Source organism: Mastigoproctus giganteus, chromosome 14 (assembly GCF_048544385.1).
Source record: "Mastigoproctus giganteus isolate SK-2022 chromosome 14, ASM4854438v1, whole genome shotgun sequence".
Lineage (NCBI taxonomy): Eukaryota > Metazoa > Arthropoda > Arachnida > Uropygi > Thelyphonidae > Mastigoproctus > Mastigoproctus giganteus.
This window is the reverse complement of record NC_143588.1, coordinates 86,283,129-86,302,086: the sequence shown is the minus strand read 5'-3', so window position 1 is coordinate 86,302,086 and position 18,958 is coordinate 86,283,129. Positions and strand designations below refer to the sequence as shown.

The 18,958-nt window shown below is 39.5% G+C and overlaps 1 protein-coding gene and 1 pseudogene across 1 annotated transcript in view; both read right to left on the bottom strand.

Annotated features, from left to right (window-relative positions):
- LOC150075318 (structural maintenance of chromosomes flexible hinge domain-containing protein 1-like) overlaps positions 1-18,958 on the bottom strand; it is a 736,477-nt gene that overhangs the window by 336,175 nt on the left and 381,344 nt on the right. The window contains exons 27-28 of the mRNA XM_090388445.1: positions 17,836-17,903; positions 592-737 (exon numbers count right to left, since the gene is read on the bottom strand). Of these exons, the coding sequence (XP_090244571.1) occupies positions 592-737; positions 17,836-17,903 (214 nt within the window). The remainder of the gene's footprint in view (positions 1-591; positions 738-17,835; positions 17,904-18,958) is intronic.
- On the bottom strand, positions 3,303-3,421 carry LOC150075319 (5S ribosomal RNA; annotated as a pseudogene).

Genomic DNA, 18,958 nt, shown 5'->3' with positions numbered 1-18,958 from the left:
CTGATGAAGTTTATTCTGTATAATGATCACCTGAGAGGTTCAATGCACAATGCGATTGCATGATGTATAAGACACATCAATAATATCCATCACTTTATCAATTGTTAGTCTTCAGTCTTGTCAAATGACCTCTCCAACATGGATAATGGTCTCCAACATGGATAACAGTCCTTGACCTTTCCTCACGCATATTATCCTTTAGTAACTCTCAGCCTTTCTTGAAATGCCAGAACCATTCATGGACTCCAGTCCAAGACATGAACACCTCCTGTAAGCCTTACTCAATATGTCAAATGTTTGTGAGAAAGTCTGTTCAGATGCATACAAAGAACACAATAAGAGAACAACTTTATGTTCACTTGTTGTTTAAACTTCAACATTCTAGTACATGCAGTGTGAAAACAGTTCATTCTGATGATAAGTGCATATGTTTACCCTTCCCGAGCTTCCATAATATTATGTTAACACTTGTCATTTTCATATATGCAAATAGAATAAAGTGATATTGTTGTTAAATTTAAACAATTAAATTAAATAGACAAAACTCTTGTTTTTTTTTTTTTTTTTAATATTCGTCATAAAATCACTTACTTTACAGTAAAGCCAAAATCAATAACAGAACCATAAGCAAGGCTCACTTGACAATACATCTGTTGTTTTATAGACTGCGGGGTCTCAATATCAGGCAATTTACCTTCAGCAAAAAGACTCTTTGAAACATGAGATGTCCATGTTACCTAGATATTGGTATACATATTTAATAAAATATTTGAAGCACAGAAATTGTTTTAGAATGTTAAGCTACAAAAAATATATATATAAAAAAAAGTTTTAAATGCTTTTTTTTTATTATAATAAAACTATATTTTGGTAAATTGATCATACTATTCCTACTGCTTTATTTACAAAAATAAACAATCAATTATTTATCAAATTATCAAAATGCATGATGGTAATTGCAAAACTCATTGGTGCAGGGACTTAAATGATGCAAAAGATGTACAAGCATCATTATAAAAATATACAAGGTAAGCCTTGCAACTTGAAACACTTATAACCACTTTTCATATGAAAAGGTTGTTTATTCATGGGTAATGCACTTCCATCATTTCTACTACCCAGGTGGTATGCATGCATTGTTTACTTATATCTCATATTGTGAATACAATACCTTCACAAGTTGCCAAGGTATTTTTAGATTAAACTGCGCACACCATTAAGCATCTCTTATATTGTAGAGTTATATTTCATAACTGGGTTGTCACTATTGCAACAGGGTACCCACCCACCGATGAGCAAACCAACAAGCTTCAAAACAGTGCCATCTTGGTGGTGATATTTGCTAAGAATAAGTAACATTAGTCTTCTCCACTGGTGAAGTGTTACTTATTCAAAGCAGTGCAATACTTCGGCAACTCATTGTGAAGGTATTCACAATATGAGATATAAGTAAATGGTGCATGCATACTACCTGGGTAGTAGAAATGATGCAAGGGCATTACCCATGCATAAACAACCTTTTCACACTCTAAGACATTTAGTCAAAAAATATTTTTACTTTTCATATGAAAGAAAAACAAATGACATAGCAGTGAAGAAAAATAAATGAAGTTTACAGGTGCTCAAAATGATGATGGAACTGGCATGGCAGATTTCCCAATGAAATTCAATGTTTTATGGAGCACATCAACAGTTACATGGACAATAGCATTAGTAATCCTTTCCTTCAGTTCACTGCCCTATGTGGTAATTGTAGAACTGCATCTCTGATGAAACCCCACAGTAATATCTTTGGGGTGAGGGGGATGTTGTGGGGAATTACTAATTCAAATAATCTCACATTTTCAAAAAGTAATATGGGGCATGCTATCTTATTGAAAATTATTATACAGATGCACAATACTATTTTACTAAAATGAAAAGTATCAACTGTTGTTCAACTCAGTGCTCAAATGATATTATCTTTAGGGTTGTCATGTACCAGTTATAGACATTCATTAGGCTTATCACTGCACCACACTTTAACAGCAATGAGTACTAAGCTTTCCACTGACATGGAAAGTACACATCATTAAAAACATCACATTTGGGTGCAAGTGTGTGTGTCATTTTCAAACTGTGCATACATGTATACACAGAATGTTTTTCCTTTCTCTCTTTTACTACTGCTGATTACTTTCAACACCTCTAATTTGTAGGGTTTAGTTGTAGACTCCCAACAGAACACTTTCCAAACAGTTGATAATGGAAGTTTTGGACATCTCATTTTCTGTGCCATTTAGGTATGCCAGTTGGGATCTACCAGGAGAATTCCTATTATAATGTATGGGAAACCTTCAATGCACTTGTGCAGATGACTTAGTGTATTACGTCCGCTGTGTTGAACAATTTGACGGAGTACTTCTGGCAGTCAGTCAAATGAAAAGCAAAGAAGCCAAAATGGCTTATTTGCTGTTCCTTTAAGATTGGACTTCAAGGACTCTTCATCATTTTAATCTGCAGTATCAACTTCCATGATTCCTTCTTCCAAATTCACTTCTATCATTTCTTGGGAAGGACCTTCTCCGTAAGGTCCTTCCCAAGGCTCTGAAGATGTGGATGGACCTTCTCCAGCTTCTTCTCTTTGTTCAACTCCATTGCACGCTGTAATTTCTTCTGCAGTCAAAATAGCTTAGATATCTCCTTTGTACTTAATGGAAGTGGTTTCGGTGGTCACACTGCATGTATACAATGCTCACTATTAGTATTTGACATGTTGAATTATAAATTTTTTTTCCATTGAAAATTTTTTATTAAATACAGTTGTTAGATTTGCTGGTGCATCGCCAACTTAGGCTATAATGCACATTAAATACGGTGGAGAATGACGAAAGAAATAGCGTGACCCAATCAGTAGGGGTACTGATTGTGTACTCATGTGTCATTCGTGCCTGGTAAGGAGTGGTACAATAGTGGGGGGAGGGGGATGAATCATTTCGTGTTGCATTTTCTGTCAATCCATGGATGCATTGCACGTGCACATGCGCTATCATCTTACAACACTCACAACAGTGGACCCCGCTTTAAGATTGGTTCACTGTATGATCAATTACGATGGACACTCCATAACAAAATACCATTCCCTATATGATGTAGTAAGCGCTGGATTGTGATCACATTTACAAATTGAATTTTAATTCTATTAATGGTGATGCTAATAAGCGAAAATAGGAGGAATATTATTCACAGGCTATAAAAGTAAAAATATAAAGCACAGATTTACACTTTATTACCTTACCGATTAAAAAGAAAGGAAGGCAAAAAGTCAACTACACCGAGTATTCTCAGGTGGTCACCCTCCCAATTACTAACCTGGCCTAATGCTGCTTAACTTCAGTGATCGGGCAAGAACAGGTGCATTCAGCCTAGTATTATAGTTGGTTGTTCAGAGCACCTGTAATGCGTTTACTTATGGCTTAGTTTGCTCTGTCACATTTTTGTTGCATTTTTTGTCCATCCACGAACGCAAGTTACTCCCATCTGAAAACTTGCCTACAGCACTCCTAAAGAAGTTTCACTTCAAAAGTGGGGAACTTACATGCTCCTCTGAGTTCACTCATGAAAAAACACATACAGGCATCTCTTGATTTATGTCCAAATTGGTTCCACAGAGGCTGAATGTTAAGCAAAAAGACATATAATTAAGGGTTATTTTACCACAAACATAATGCTATAAAGAGCTAATTCATTCTTGAACATCCAAAATTAGACCATATTTTGATATTACCCTATTATAAGCAATTATTAGCACCATAAATACAGCCCTAAATATAACCTCTTCGAGTCATTTAAATTGCAGTATGTATTTAGGTCACTAAGAGAATATTAAAAATATTCAATGACCCAATTAAAATGTAAGGCTTACCTTCATTTAAAGTTTTTGCTTATGTAACTAAGCTTTAGTAAATTTAGGGTATAAGACCCCATGCTACAAGAACAATAAAACATTACTGTACAAGTAGAGCATAGCCAATTCATGTACTGCTGTGCACATGAATAGGCTATTGCTGTTTATACTAAATAGCCAACTAGGTTTGCTATTTAGTATAAATATAGTTTGCCTCAATACTGCTTGGGTTTGGTTTGGTTTTGGTTTTTTTTTGGCGCATTAGCTTCTATGGCTATAATGCGCCAAGACCATGTCAGTTATAAAAAAATTTAAACTTTCAGTGACCTAATTACTAGGTCACTATGTCCAAAGGTGTAACAAATATATAAAGGGAAAATGTAAATTTTATATTCGATTAAAAATATTTATTGATTTTAAAAACCTAAAAACTGCAGACACATTGCCATTGTCGGATAAAATCTGACTGAGTGTACATGGCTCAGTCAGATAATTAAAAGCGGTAAAACGGATATTTCTAAAATGTGGACAATCAATTAAAATGTGTCTCATGGATAAAACTGTGCCACAGTTCTCGCACATAGGACAGTCATCTGCCCTCAGCAAAAAAGAATGTGTAAGATGACTGTGTCCTATGCGGAGACGAGCTAGAACAACTTCCTCCTTGCGATTCCTGCGCAGACTAGACTGCCACGGTTCAATTACAGGCTTTATTTGATATAATTTATTCGCAGTCTGTCTATTCCACGAATCCTGCCATTGGGAATGTATTTTCTCGTGTATTATTTGCCTGTAGTCTGTATAGGGGACTAACAGGCAGCGATTATTATTGGGAATTGCTGATTTGGCTGCGGCATCAGCCAAATCATTTCCCCTAATCCCAATGTGGCTCGGAATCCAGCAGAAGCGGATGTCATATTCGCGTTCATGGAGAACGTGAATCTTCTGCTGAATGCTAGACAGAACTGGATGAGGATTATATCTCAAGGATATTAAAGCCTGTAACATGCTAAGAGAGTCGGTATATAAAATGAACCGTTGATATTGGCATTCACTAATGTGATCCAAGGCTAACTCTACAGCGTGCAGCTCTGCAGTAAATATGCTGCATTCAGAGGGAATCTGCTCTGATATAGTCCTGTCTGTAAAGACAGCAGCAGATCCCACATATGATTCTGACTTCGAACCGTCTGTGTAGACTGGGGCGAAGTCGGAATATTCAGTTCGGTGTGCTGAATGAAGCTGCAGGTAGACACATGATGGAGTGTCCGACTTTGCCCAGATTCTAAGCGACAAGTCGCATGCCGGAACACGAGCATGCCAGGGTGGAAAGGGTTGCTGTGATGTTTGGGCAACCTTGTCTACCTTGATATTAAGTTCATTGAGTAGCCCTTGGAGACGAATAACAAAAGGACGATTGGCAGTCTTACGGGTATTGTACAAGTTTTCCCATCGTGGCTCAAAAACGAAGGGCCACGTTGGGTGGTCTGGCAGGGATTTCAGTTTTAAAGCGTACTTTAGAGACAACTGCTTACGTCGAAGCGATAACGATGGTTCGTTTGCTTCGACGTATAAGCTCTGAACAGGAGATGTTCGAAATGCTCCAGTAGCGATACGAATAGCCTGATGGTGGACAGGGTCCAACCATCGAAGGGCACTGTCTCGGGCTGAGGAGTATACCTGGGACCCATAGTCTATTTTGGATCGCACAAGTGCACGGTAAAGCAGAAGAAGGGTGCATCTGTCGGCTCCCCAAGATGTAGAGGAGAGCGAGCGGAGAATATTAAGCCCGCGTGTGCACTTTGTGCGGAGTTGACGAATATGATCCAAGAAGGTCAGTTTTTTATCGAATATGAGTCCCAAGAATTTTGTGTTCGCTGCTACCGGAATTGCATTTTGTCCGAGCCTTAATTCAGGTTCAGGATGAAGATTACGCTTGCGACAAAAGTGTACGCAAACGGTCTTCTCCGGCGAGAACCTGAAGCCATTAGCAAGTGCCCAGACATTCAGGTTATCAATGGCTTTCTGCAGTTGTCTTTCAATAACCCTCATGTTGCATGACTGGCAAAAAATGCTAAAGTCATCAACATAGAGGGCACTGTTTACAGTTGGAGGAAGTTGTTCTGTGATGGAATTTATTTTGATGGCAAAAAAGCGTGACACTTAATACTGATCCTTGTGGTACTCCCTCCTCTTGGCTAAAGGAGCGAGAGAGTGAGGATCCCACACGAACTTGGAAAGATCGATTGGCTAAAAACATTTGAATAAAAAGGGGGAGATGCCCTCTAAGGCCAAGGTTATGTAAATCTTTTAAAATGCCAAATCTCCAAGTTGTGTCATACGCTTTTTCCATGTCGAAGAACACCGACACCAAGTGTTCGCGTTTTAGGAAAGCATCCCGGATGGATGCTTCCAATCTAATAAGATGGTCCAAAGTGGACCGGTTCCGTCGGAAGCCGCACTGGATGTTGGAGAGAAGGTCATTTGATTCTAAATACCATATTAAACGAGAATTGACCATTCTCTCCAGGATTTTGCACAAACAGCTAGTCAGAGCAATAGGACGATAATTGGTGGTGACTTTTGGATCCTTTCCTGGCTTAGGAAAGGCAAGAATGATTGCCTTTCGCCAGGAGTCCGGAAACTGCCCTACAGTAAAGATTCTGTTATACAGAAGGAGCAGACAATCCATAGATTTTGGTGGAAGATTTTTAAGCATTTCATAATGGATGCCATCTGGTCCAACGGCACTTGCTTTGGAAAGAGCGAGGGCTCTTTCCAGTTCTTGAATAGTGAAATCCCCGTTGTAGGGATAAATACTCTTAGATTTAAAGTTAAGTGCCTGTTTTTCGATTTTATATTTCAGGACCAGGAACTCTGGGGAGTACGAGGATGTTGCGGAGATGTTAGAGAATGTTTCCCCAAGAGCATTGGCTATTGCAGTTGGATCTGCAATAGCGCATCCATTATAATCTAGGATTGAAGAAGGGTGGGATGTATATTTTCCCTTCATTTTCCGGATTTTATCCCAGACTACCTTAGAGTTGGTAGACTGGGTAATAGATGATGTAAAACGGATCCATGATTCCTTTTGACTCTGACGACGGATATAACGTGCCTTGGCTCGTGCACGTTTAAAGGCTATAAGGTTGGTCGTGGTAGGATATCGGCGGAATATCCCCCACGCTTTGTTTTGAGCCTTTTTTGCTGCTGTGCATTGTGAATTCCACCAAGGTTTGGGAAATGGTGGAAACCGGGCAGATGTTTTTGGAACTGTATTCGCAGCTGCTTGGACAATATTTTCTGTGATGTACTTAACTGCATCATTGATAGGCTCTTGACTGACTGTGCCAAGATCAAAATTTGCCTGATGTTGGAAGGCAGTCCAGTCAGCCTGATCAATCTTCCACCGTGGTAACCTGAAGGGAAGACAGGGTCTCCCATTGTGTAACAAGGTTATCACGGGGAAGTGATCGCTTCCGTATGGATTCTCCTCCACTTCCCAAGTGAGTGAAGGGAGTAGAGAAGGGGAGCAGATAGAGAGATCAATGGCAGAAAAAGTACGGGTAGGCATGTGGAAGAAGGTGTTTTTTCCAGTATTTAGAAGGGAAAGGTCATTGTCATTGAGCATACGCTCAATGACTCGTCCCCTTCCATTGATGTTAGCACTACCCCACACGGTATTGTGTCCGTTAAAATCCCCGAGAAGTAAGAAAGGGGGAGGCAGCTGCGTTAGAAGATCATCAAGGTCTGCCTGGGAGATGTCAGTTCCAGGCGGCAAATAAATGGAGCACACAGTTAATAAAAATCCAACTGAAAGGCGAATTGCGACAGCCTCTATGCTGGTTGTAATTAGCAAGGGCTGCACTGTGGTCTGGTTACCCACAAGGATAGCCACTCCCCCGTGTACAGAGCCATCCGCAATTCTATCCTTACAAAAAATTGTGGTGTTATGCATCGTGGGATCGTCATTTGCCTTTAGGTATGTCTCCTGCAAGCAAAAGCAAACTGGCTCGTGCTTTTGCAGGAGGGTCTTGATGTCATCAATGTTTCGCCGGAATCCACGACAATTCCATTGTAGGAATTTAGCCATTATTTTGGCTTGGTGGGTCCATCAGGCGGCTTCCGAGGTGCTGAGGGCTTACTTTTATCAGTCTTGGATTTGTCCTTTTTGGGGAAGAATGGACGCTGTCCCGTGTCCATTTCCTCCTCCGCGAAGAGTTCCAAGACTGACTCTTCGGGTACCTCCTTCTGCTCCACATCCATCTTTTCTTGGGTACTAGGGGGGACTTCCCCTTTCTTATTCTTTTCTTTCATAATTGTCTTTGTTACTTGTGGAGCATTAGGAGGTACCGATATAGGAGTGGCAGCTGATTGGTCCTTCTGTGTAGGTTTTTGCGAACTTAAAAGATACCACGCGATGGGAGTGAAAGACTCCTTTGGAGGAATGGTCATGTCCGTCTGAGTTCCGACGGAACATCTCCCTGCTACCTTCTGGGCGTAGGTAGGTCTGTTGGTATTCAGGGGTTTGACCGATTTCCTTGCCTCCTGGTATGATATGTTAAGCTCTGCCTTCAGCCGTTGAATCTCTTTTTCTTCTTTCCACCTCTGGCATGCTCGTGAATAGGCCGGGTGTTCGCCTTCACAGTTAATACAGGTGGGTTTTGCGGCTGAACATGCTGTTGTTTCGTGGTCCTTTGCACCGCATCGAGCGCATGCAAGGACTCCACGGCAGGCCATTTGAGAATGTCCATACTTCTGGCATTTGAAACACCGTAAAGGGTTCGGAATGTATGGACGCACTGAACAGTTGATGTATCCAGCTTTAATCTCATCAGGAGGTTTAGGAGTGTTAAAAGTCAGGATAATGCTCCTGGTTTTAACTATTTTTCCATCCCTTCGCGCAGTGATTCTCTTGACGGCAATGACTCCCTGTGGTTTTAATTCGGAGCAGATTTCCTCCTCATATACGTCGAGAAGGTCCCACTCTGAAATGACACCTCTAGATGAATTGAGTGTTCTGTGTGGTGTCACTGTTATAGGGATTCCTCCGATTGATGTTGTTCGGAGTAGGTGTTCAGATTGCCTGTCATTTGTAGTTTCAATTAAGAGGTCTCCAGAGCGGAGCCTCTTAACTGATTTGGGTGAACCTACTAACCCATCTAACCCTTTCTGTATAAAGAAAGGTGACATTTTTCCAATCGGTTTTTCATTGGTGGAGTGCATGATTAAAAACCGCGGGATAGGACCGGATGGTAATTCAGTCCGCTGCCTCTTTGAAGCAATATTGCTGTCAGTGTCTGTGTTTTCAGATAGGGACCGGGTTGGGGCCCCTGAAGAAATGAGTTTATCAGGATTCATGGAGTTTATTAAAGTGTTCAGTGCCCGGGCTCCCCACCCACCACGGAGCCCAAAGGGACGCCCACTACCCGGCATGCAATAAATGCGCTCGGGAGTGGGACGCCAGGGCTACCCAGACACTATACCCGCACCGCCGCCAGCCTGAATCCTGTCCCTCGGACCATGAGGGTAGGGGCGTGGCATTGACACGGTTGACCCTCGCAGGCGAACCTACTAGCCGATTGATCCTAGCCGGGCCTTCCAGGACCACCCGTCTTGTCGAAGCAGGGGCCAAAGTGGTGTATTGAAGCTGGGCCCCTCAACCACCAGGATCCCCCTTTCCAAATTTCCACGGGTCGCAGCGCACGGCAAACACGCCGGATTCCATTGATGTAAGCCCGGAACCTAGGCTGTGGGCGTTGGATCCCAGTGATGCTAGTCTGGAAGTCCAGCAGCGTCACTGGGAGGTCCCCTCACCACGTACAGGTGCCCACGTCGAGGGGTGCCTCAATACTGCACTACTCTAAATAAAAATCCCTGTTCCAATGATGGAGTATACCGCTTTTTATTTAAAGTGAATGCCATTATCTAGATTGCAGTTGCGTCTCTTGTTGAAATCTTGATGGTGGATAAGTAGACACTATAAAGCTCTGAACAGTCCAGTGATTGGTCATATCCACAATATATAAAATGCAAGATGGCGGAGCAGATTAAAAACAAGTAAATTTAGGGCATAAGGCATCATGCTACAAGAACTATAAAGCATTATTGTACAGGTAGGACATAGCCTATTTATGTATGTAACAATGAGTAAACTAGGAATGAGTAAAGTTGAATGATTGTATTTTATTCATGTGAAGTATGGTTACAATATCTCATATAATAAAGTTGTTACAGCTTATGGTGCATTACTTACTGAACGACTTTTGTAAGTCGTTCAGTAAGTAAGTACATAGGAGGACTGCTCTATAAAAAATGATCATAATTTTTCACGAACAAATGTACTGCTTGCTGTTTCTATCTGAACTGTGGAATTTAAGACAAACCCAAGCTACATCACATAGCAACTGCACAGTTGACTTGTGTGCATGGTATGACCTTGGCAATCTATCAAGTTTATACCTGTTTGGACACGACACACAGTATGCTGCTCTCAAATTTTTTTTTCCTTCACAAGAAAATATTACCTGAAGCGCATGAAATGTTAAAAGAGGCTTATAGTGAATCTATACTTCCATATAGCACAGCTCACGGGTGGTTTAGTATGTTTAATGATGGATGAGATTCAATCACAAATTTCAGTGGTCCTGGATCTCTAACCACTGCTGTCCCAGTGGTTAGAGCTCCAGGACAACAGAAACAATAAATACCACTTCTGTAATTGCAAGAGAAGATTGTCATAACAGTAAGGCAACTGGCAGAGATGTTGAAAATATCACTAGGAAGTATATATCACTATATCACTAATCTATAAATAGGGTAATGCGACAAGTGGAACGCCAATGCACTATTGTACAGCCACCGGCCCAGAAAAGGCAAAGCCATAAACCGACTGCTAATCCGATGCGGGTGGTTATAAAAGCTAAGTTGCCCTTTTATATTTTTTTCTATTCCAAAAATTGTGTTTTTTCCACTATCCGAGCAATTAAGATGTTTGCATAGTTAACAAAATTTGTATGATATATCTGTGTAGTATGCTCGTTATAGAAGTGAGCTATTTTGCTAATGACAGCCATGATCTCATTATAACCAAGTTCGACTGTATATATAAACTCATAAAAAAAAAAGTTTCCCTATTCAGGAGACCCTAGTGGCAAAAGGGTTAGAGATAGTGCGGTGCAAGTCGGTGGGTACGTCATTTAGGATATGGGAAAATGATCTGTAGAAGATAAAAAATTTGTTCAAATTTCCGCCACAAGGGGAGAAATTGGCACTGTAAACATGAGATGGAATACTTAACTTGGGATTAGATTTTTAACATAATTTTTTAACCTTTTTTGTAAGAGCCATAATGGTTACTGATGGTGGTGGTGGAACTCAGAAATCTACAGATATTGTTCTATGTGCTTTAATTCACTTGACATTCTGAAAACTGAGGACTGCGTGCGACAGTTTTGCATAGCATTTCATTGGGGATGTTGGCTACATGCTGTTTAATGCTTGCTTTTTCTTTTAAATTGACAAGCATCTGTACACCGCCACAGTAAATTCTATCTTTCAGGTATTCCCATAGCCAGAGCTGCTGAAAGTCTAGAAATGATGTGATCATTTCTGAATGTTGAACAGAGCAGTTCTTTCACTTGTCAACCAACGTGGGGAAGGACACCATCTTGCACGAATACTATGGTCTCCAAGCATTGCCTTTCTTGCAAAGCGGGAATAATGTGATCTTTTAGAAGAGCACAGTACTGTGCACTAGTTACCATAAACCTTATGGGGTGTAAACTCTTCAAAGAAAAATGGTCCGATTATAAACTCTGCTGTGAATCCGCACCATACTGTAACGTATGGACTTTGTAGTGGTGTTGCATGCACAGCAGATGGATGAGAAATTCCTCATATTTGGCAGTTTTGTGCATTTACAGCCCCACAAAGAGTGAAATGTGCCTCATCAGACCACAAGATCATTCAAGCCCATGTATCGTCGAGTTCCATATGAGCCAGAAATCGTAAGCAAATCTATTCGTTGTTGCTAATCACAAGGCTAGTTCTTGCACTACGCGAATCTTGTACAGGAACCAGCATAAAATTATTCGAAGCACTTTATGTACAGTAGACCAAGGAAGGTTCAAATCGCTTGACACACCTCTGGCACAACTGACTGGTAGTGTTTCGCATTCTGACCACTGCAACTGCCACTTCATCCACTGCCTCTGTTCCAATACGTGGTCACCCCCCTGCCTGGAATTACACCTAACTCCCCGGTCGGTCGCTTCAAATTTCTTTATTAATTTTCGAACCCCTACTGACATCAAAAGTCTTTTACATAAACCTTTAAATTCCTGATATTCACATAGTGCAGCATTACTGTTACTATTATTATGGTAGAACATTTTTGCTAAAACAGCACGTTCCTTTTTTGTAAGAGCCATAATGGTTACTGATGGTGGCATTGGACTTTCTGCTTTTATCTAACAGGATGTCATTTGCGTAAGCAGCGTGTCGAATTAAACGACAACTTTTACATATAAATAAAAAAGTACATTTTCTGTTTATACTCCGGGACGACCAAATGGTCAGAGGAGTTTACAAGATAGACAGAATACAAGAAACAGCACCGTATTTAGCAGTCAGAGGCTTGAACCCCGGTCACTCAAGGCACGTGTACTGTGCAGTGCCATTTTTCTCCTGATGGAAGAAATTTGAACTAATTTTTTTTCCTTCTACAAATCGATTCCCCATACCCTAAATGACATACCTACCAATTTTCACTGTGCGAACTCTGTTTTGACACTAGGGTCTCCTGAATAGGGAAACATATTTTATAACAACCCGGTGTATATATATATATATATATATGTGTGTGTGTGTGTGTGTGTGTGTGTGTGTGTGTGTGTGTGTGTGTGTGTGTGTGTGTGTGTATAAACTATTTGGCCTTCATTTTCTAAATTACATTAGGAACGTTTCTTAAACAGTACCCTCTTCTTCATTATTTTTCTTCACCTCTCTTTAGCTTTCATGTTGTGTTCTTTATCAGTTTTCATTTTCAGTTGTATTGGTTTGCCATACTACTAGCATACATTTTATTTTAGTTTCTGATATGCAACATGTAGTGGCTTGTGCATTTCTTTACTATTTTACATTTATTTTTTCTGTTTACTCTTCTGATTCCTAACAGTATATCATGGGAATCAAATTACAAATGAAATATAATAAGAATATGGAATATAGGTATACAGAGTAAAAGTATACCTATAGCGCCACAAGGCCAAAGTATTTAGTTAACCTAAGTTGGACTTCATCGTTATACTCTTTAAAATAATTAAATGCACAAGGCATAATACTTTAAGAGTTTAATATCTATATAATATTGGTGTTTAAATACACCATAGACAACTCTTAAAAAAACTACAAAGTAGTTGTTGTGGGCATCATTTGCTATTTCTCATATTGTGCTCTGCCTTCACGACGAGTTGCCATGATATTGCACTACCTCAAATAAGTAACGCTTCACTAATAGAGAAGATCTATAATAGAGAAGACTTCTCTATTATAATAGAGAAGATCTATAATAGAGAAGTCTTCTCTATTAGTGAAGCGTTACTTATTTGAGGTAGTGCAATATCATGGCAACTCGTCGTAAAGGCAGAGCACAATATGAGAAATAGCAAATGATGCCCACAACAACTACTTTGTAGTTTTTTTAAGAGTTGTCTAATGGTGCATTTAAACACCGATATTATATTGTTATACTCTATAATTAAACACATAATATATAATAAAATAATATAAAATAATAAAATAAAAAGATAATGAAGCTAATTACTGATAAAAGAATACAGTGGTATCTCGGTATACGTCCGCTTTGAAATAAGTCCAACTTGATATACGTCCTGTTTGGACGCAAACGTTTTGTTTGGTATACGACCTTTGTTTGGAATACGACTCGCGTGCATAAAAAAAGCGTGCATAAAAATGGGTCACGACACCGCGTGCTACCCTTGTTTACCTCTCTCGAGACAAAGCCACGACTCAGAGATGCCAGATCTTACCCCCTCTCCAAAAACCGAATAAAAGCCGACCAAGGACGGATGCTAGCAAAGTACGTGCGCCCATCCTCACTCAGCTTTCCGAATAAAACCGACCATGGACGTATGCACGCATGGTATGCGCTTATGTCCTCGATCAACTGAATTTGGTTTTTGGAGAGGGGGTAAGATCTGGCATCTCAGCCACAACTGCCCATGAGTGTCAGTACGACAGTTTCTACCATTCAGTGAACAACCCCCGCTATAACTCTCTGTGAATTTTCACGTGATTTTGTGTTTTTTCGGGTAAATTTTTTGTAAATTCATTAACCATGAGTTCTAAGAAAGTTAATGAGAAGAGCCAAGCCACGAAGAAAATGGTTAGGATCACCATGGAGGTGAAAAAAGAGATTGTTGAAAAGTATGAAGGTAGCATGCGTATCCGGGACTTGGCTACTGCATACCGTATGCCGAGAACGACGGTATCTATGATTGTGAAAACAAAGACGTTTTTAAACCTGCTAACGTTGCAAAGGGGGTGAAATCAATTACCAAACAAAGATCAGGGACATTAGGGCATGTTGAGAAACTGCTTTTGATCTAGATAACAGAAAAACTGTGCTGGCGATAGCATATCGGAGGCAATGATTTGCAAAAAGGCAAAAGTGATGCATGCCGATCTTTTGAAAAACAAGGCAGGAATGAGCCAAGAAAGTGAAGTGTTTAAAGCCAGCCATGGCTGGTTTGATAATTTTAAGAAGAGGACTGGCATTAACAGTGTTGTGAGGCATGGAGAGGGAGCCAGTGCTGATAAAGATGCTGCCAATGATTTTGTTACAGAGTTTGGGGAATGTGTGGAGGCTGAGGATTTTGTTCCCCAACAAGTTTTTAATTATGATGAAACAGGACTGTTTTGGAAGAAAATGCCTAACAGGACCTATATTACACAAGAGGAGAAGGCATTGCCAGGGCACAAGCCAAAGAAGGACAGGCTAACTCTCTTGTTCTGTGGCAAGGCAAGTGGGGATTGCAAACTGAAGCCTCTACTGATCTACCACTCTGAAAACCCGAGGGCCTTTAAGAAACATAACGTGCAGAAAACTCACTTACCTGTGATATGGAGGTCAAACAGCAAGGCTTGGGTAACCAGAGAATATTTCAGCGAGTGGTTTAATGTTATGTTTGGACCAAGTGTAAAAAGTTATTTAGAGGAGAAAAACCTGCCTCTGAAGGCCCTCCTCATAATGGACAACGCTCCAGCTCACCCTCCAAGCTTGCAAGACTATGTGCTGCCGGAGTTTGACTTCATCACTGCAAAGTTTCTCCCCCCTAACACGACTCCTCTTATTCAGCCCATGGACCAGCAGGTCATCAGTAATTTCAAGAAACTCTACACTAAACCACTAGTCCAGAGGTGCTTTGAAGTGACCTCTGACACAGAATTAACCCTGAGAGAGTTTTGGAAAGATCACTTTACTATCGTCCATTGCATATCTCTCATTGACAAAGCCTGGCAGGAAGTTTCCTACAGAACAATGAACTCTGCTTGGAGGAATTTGTGGCCAGAAGCAGTGACTGAAAGGGACTTTGAGGCTGTGCCTATAGTGGAGGATACTGTGTCTCTGGGCAGGTCCATGGGTCTGGATGTGAGTGATAGTGATGTGGAGGAGTTAGTGGAGGGGCACAGGGAAGAGCTGAGGAACTGCAGGAAATTGAGAAGGAAGTGCACAAAGAGGCTTGGAGGAGGAGGAGGAGGAGATAGAGGAAGCCCATACTTCATCAATCAAGGAAATCTTTGCCAAATGGATGGACGTCAAAAAGTTTGAGGAGAAGTACCACCCCCAACAAAGACCAAACAAGCCATAATAGCATTGTCTAAAATGACCAGACAATGTCACATTTCTGAAACATCCTGAGGAGAAGGCAGAAGCAAAGTTCTTTGGACAGATTTTTAGTAAACGTCACACCTGGTGATCCTCAACCAGGTCCAAGTAGGGAAAAGAGACAGAAAAGAGAAAATTAAAGTTTGTTAAATTTTCATTTATTTCATGTAATTGCTTTTGTATTTATGTATTTTAGTATTAAGCAGTGTTTAAATTATTTTATACAACCACATCAATGTATAATATGCCAATAACAATAGATAATTACCAATTTGATTTATTTATTTTTTATTTTTGATAATTATGGAATTTAACTATTGAAAAATAAAATATATCTGTTTAAGCTTACCTTTTCTAAATAAAAATCCATCCTTTTTTAGGTGTACTAGTACGAGGGGGTGATAATTTAATTTGTGGACTGGTGCAAGATCTTATCTTAATTGTCATCATTTGAATCTTCTGTAGATTTCCCCTTCTCAAAATTCTGTCCCTTGAACTTTACCCACTTTTGCTTCCGTCATACCCTCATATTAAATGCTTCTTGCAAGCCATTTTTCAAAACACTGTGAAATGCTTCCATTGTGGCTCTGCAAGCATCGTTGTGTCGGACACGAAATACTTGCCTTTCAGAGCTTTCTTCAGATGTGGAAACAGGAAGAAACCACAGGGGGCTAAGTCCGGTAAATAAGGGGGGGGGATGTGGCAGAACACTGGCACCTATAGCAGTGATCACTGCCTGCACAATATTAGCCCTATGGGTCCTGGCATTGTTTTGATGGAGAAACCACTCCACACCGGAAAGTTCGGTAACACGGACATGGCCATCCTACCAAGACACCCATTACCATATGCTTCATTGCTCTCTAACGGTTTCTGATGCATTTAAGCCCCGTCTAACACCATAATAAATCACATATCACTGTTCAATCTGTATGTCTGACATGATACTTGCTTCAAAACGATCCTCAGTGACACGCGGCTAAAAAAAACACTTCACACAACACTGGCATGTGCACACAGAGTCTGTTCAGTAGCTATCAGGGAGAGCGTAAACATAAAATCTTGCACCAGTCCACAAATTAAATGATGACCTCGTATATATGTAAAATGCCTATTGCTTTCACCATGTGCATCTATCCATATATAATAACTTGACCCTGGGGATGGATTTGCATAAAATTTTATATTTGGCTGTTTTAAAAAGATCAGTCGAGCCATTCCAAATTTCATTAAAGTCCAGCAATTATTATTATTTTTTTCCCCCTTATACATATCACATACTATATATTGTAGCTAAAGAATTAGATATTACGTTTGTTGCCATTCACTGATTTGAAGAATGAATGAATGGGCAACATGGTGGATGCACAGAAACAAAATGCTCTCAGTTTGTGCAGAAATGTTATTGATTCTTTGTCTTTTTTCTTTTGTTATAAATCATGAATTATTACTATTTGTTAACATGCCTGAAATAACACAATGCATACATTAACTTATTTTATTATAAGTAATGCTTTTACATTTAAAACTAAATTATATTCATAAAGCTGCTACAACTACATAATTCTTGACTTGTCTTATATATGCAAGGGCACAACAAAATGCTACATTTATAATTAAGCATTTACTGAGCTACTAAGTTGTAAATGTTTTGCAACCCAACCAAAGTGTAATGCATGCAATGAGAACGCCACTGAACAAAGATATCTAAGCAATTATTAATTAGTAGATGGTTACAGTCAGTAGCAAGCAATTTGCTGCTGACTGTAACCATCATCATCAATAGTGCAAAATCACAAAATTACATTAATGTGTGGCATGTTGGCATGTTTTACTTGTAGTGGTGGAGTAAATAATATTGCTTTATAGCAACTGCAAGTACTGAATAAATAAAATAATACATAATTATGTATAAACTTTATTTAATTAATAAAAAATAGGTAGTAGTTGTACTATTATGAAACCTGGTTATAAGCTGCAACAGCTAAATACATATTAAAATAATAATAATAATAAAAATTAACATATACACACATACTTTCATTCTAGCTGCAATCTGAGGTGTGATGTCTAGGCTTCTTCCCCCTTCATCAAGAACTTGAAAAGCTGGAAAAAAAAAAAAAAAAAAAAAAGAAGCATCAAGAAAAAGAAAAGTTGTAATTAAATAAAACAAAGCCAAACCTATTTCTAAAAACATGTTCCTTTATTTAAAAACTTAATATGTGGGGGGGGGGGACAATATTTGTTATCTGAGAAAGCAGCTTTAAAATGTCGACACTGTTCCACACTCAAGTGACTGGAAAAGTGCAGAAATACCCAGAAATAATCCAGAAATTATGTATATAGGAATTATTGCTCCATAGTATTTACAGGTATACTGAAAATACTAAAATGGAGAAATCCAAACTTCATTCTTTTTATAAATATCTTATATAATGCTTTTTATAAAGTATCTGCATTTGAAGAGCTAATCTGTAAAGAGGTACATTCTGATATACTGGCAACAAGCTTACCAATCAAGCTTATCCCAAGTATTGTTGCTAAGTGGTATGAAGATTTTACCCAAAGAAGGTAGTTGTGAAGATCTATGGTCGTGTGGATCAGCCATCAGCATTTGTCAATTCAGAAACAGCAGTAATAGTGAAAGATATGAATAGGACTGTTAAGCCTATTGTCATATCTACTGGCATAAAGGCAGCACATTATATACTGATCAATTACTCAAATTGGGAAAGGTTTCTGCACAGTGGGTATGTCAATGCATGAAACCAAAACACCTTTTTGAGAGATTTAAACAGAAACCAGAGGAGTTTCTTCTTTTTGAGTTCATAACTATGGATACAATATGGATATACCAGTTTGTTCACGTCCAGGTATCAAAGAATAAGATGGAACTCTCATTATCTCCACAACCCAAGGAATTCTATACTGCCCAGTAAGCACTCATTTTTGGGATGCTCAAGGAGTGATGCTTGTTGATTACCTTGAGCATACAGCCACAATCACAAGCTAGTATTATGCCCATTAAATGTGAGTGCATGAAACCATCAAAAGAAAGTGGTGAAGGAAGTTGTATCATAGTGTCTTTATCTACCAGGGCAATACAACAACAACACACAAATCCATTGCTGTAATTAATGCCTATAAGGATCCATATCTCT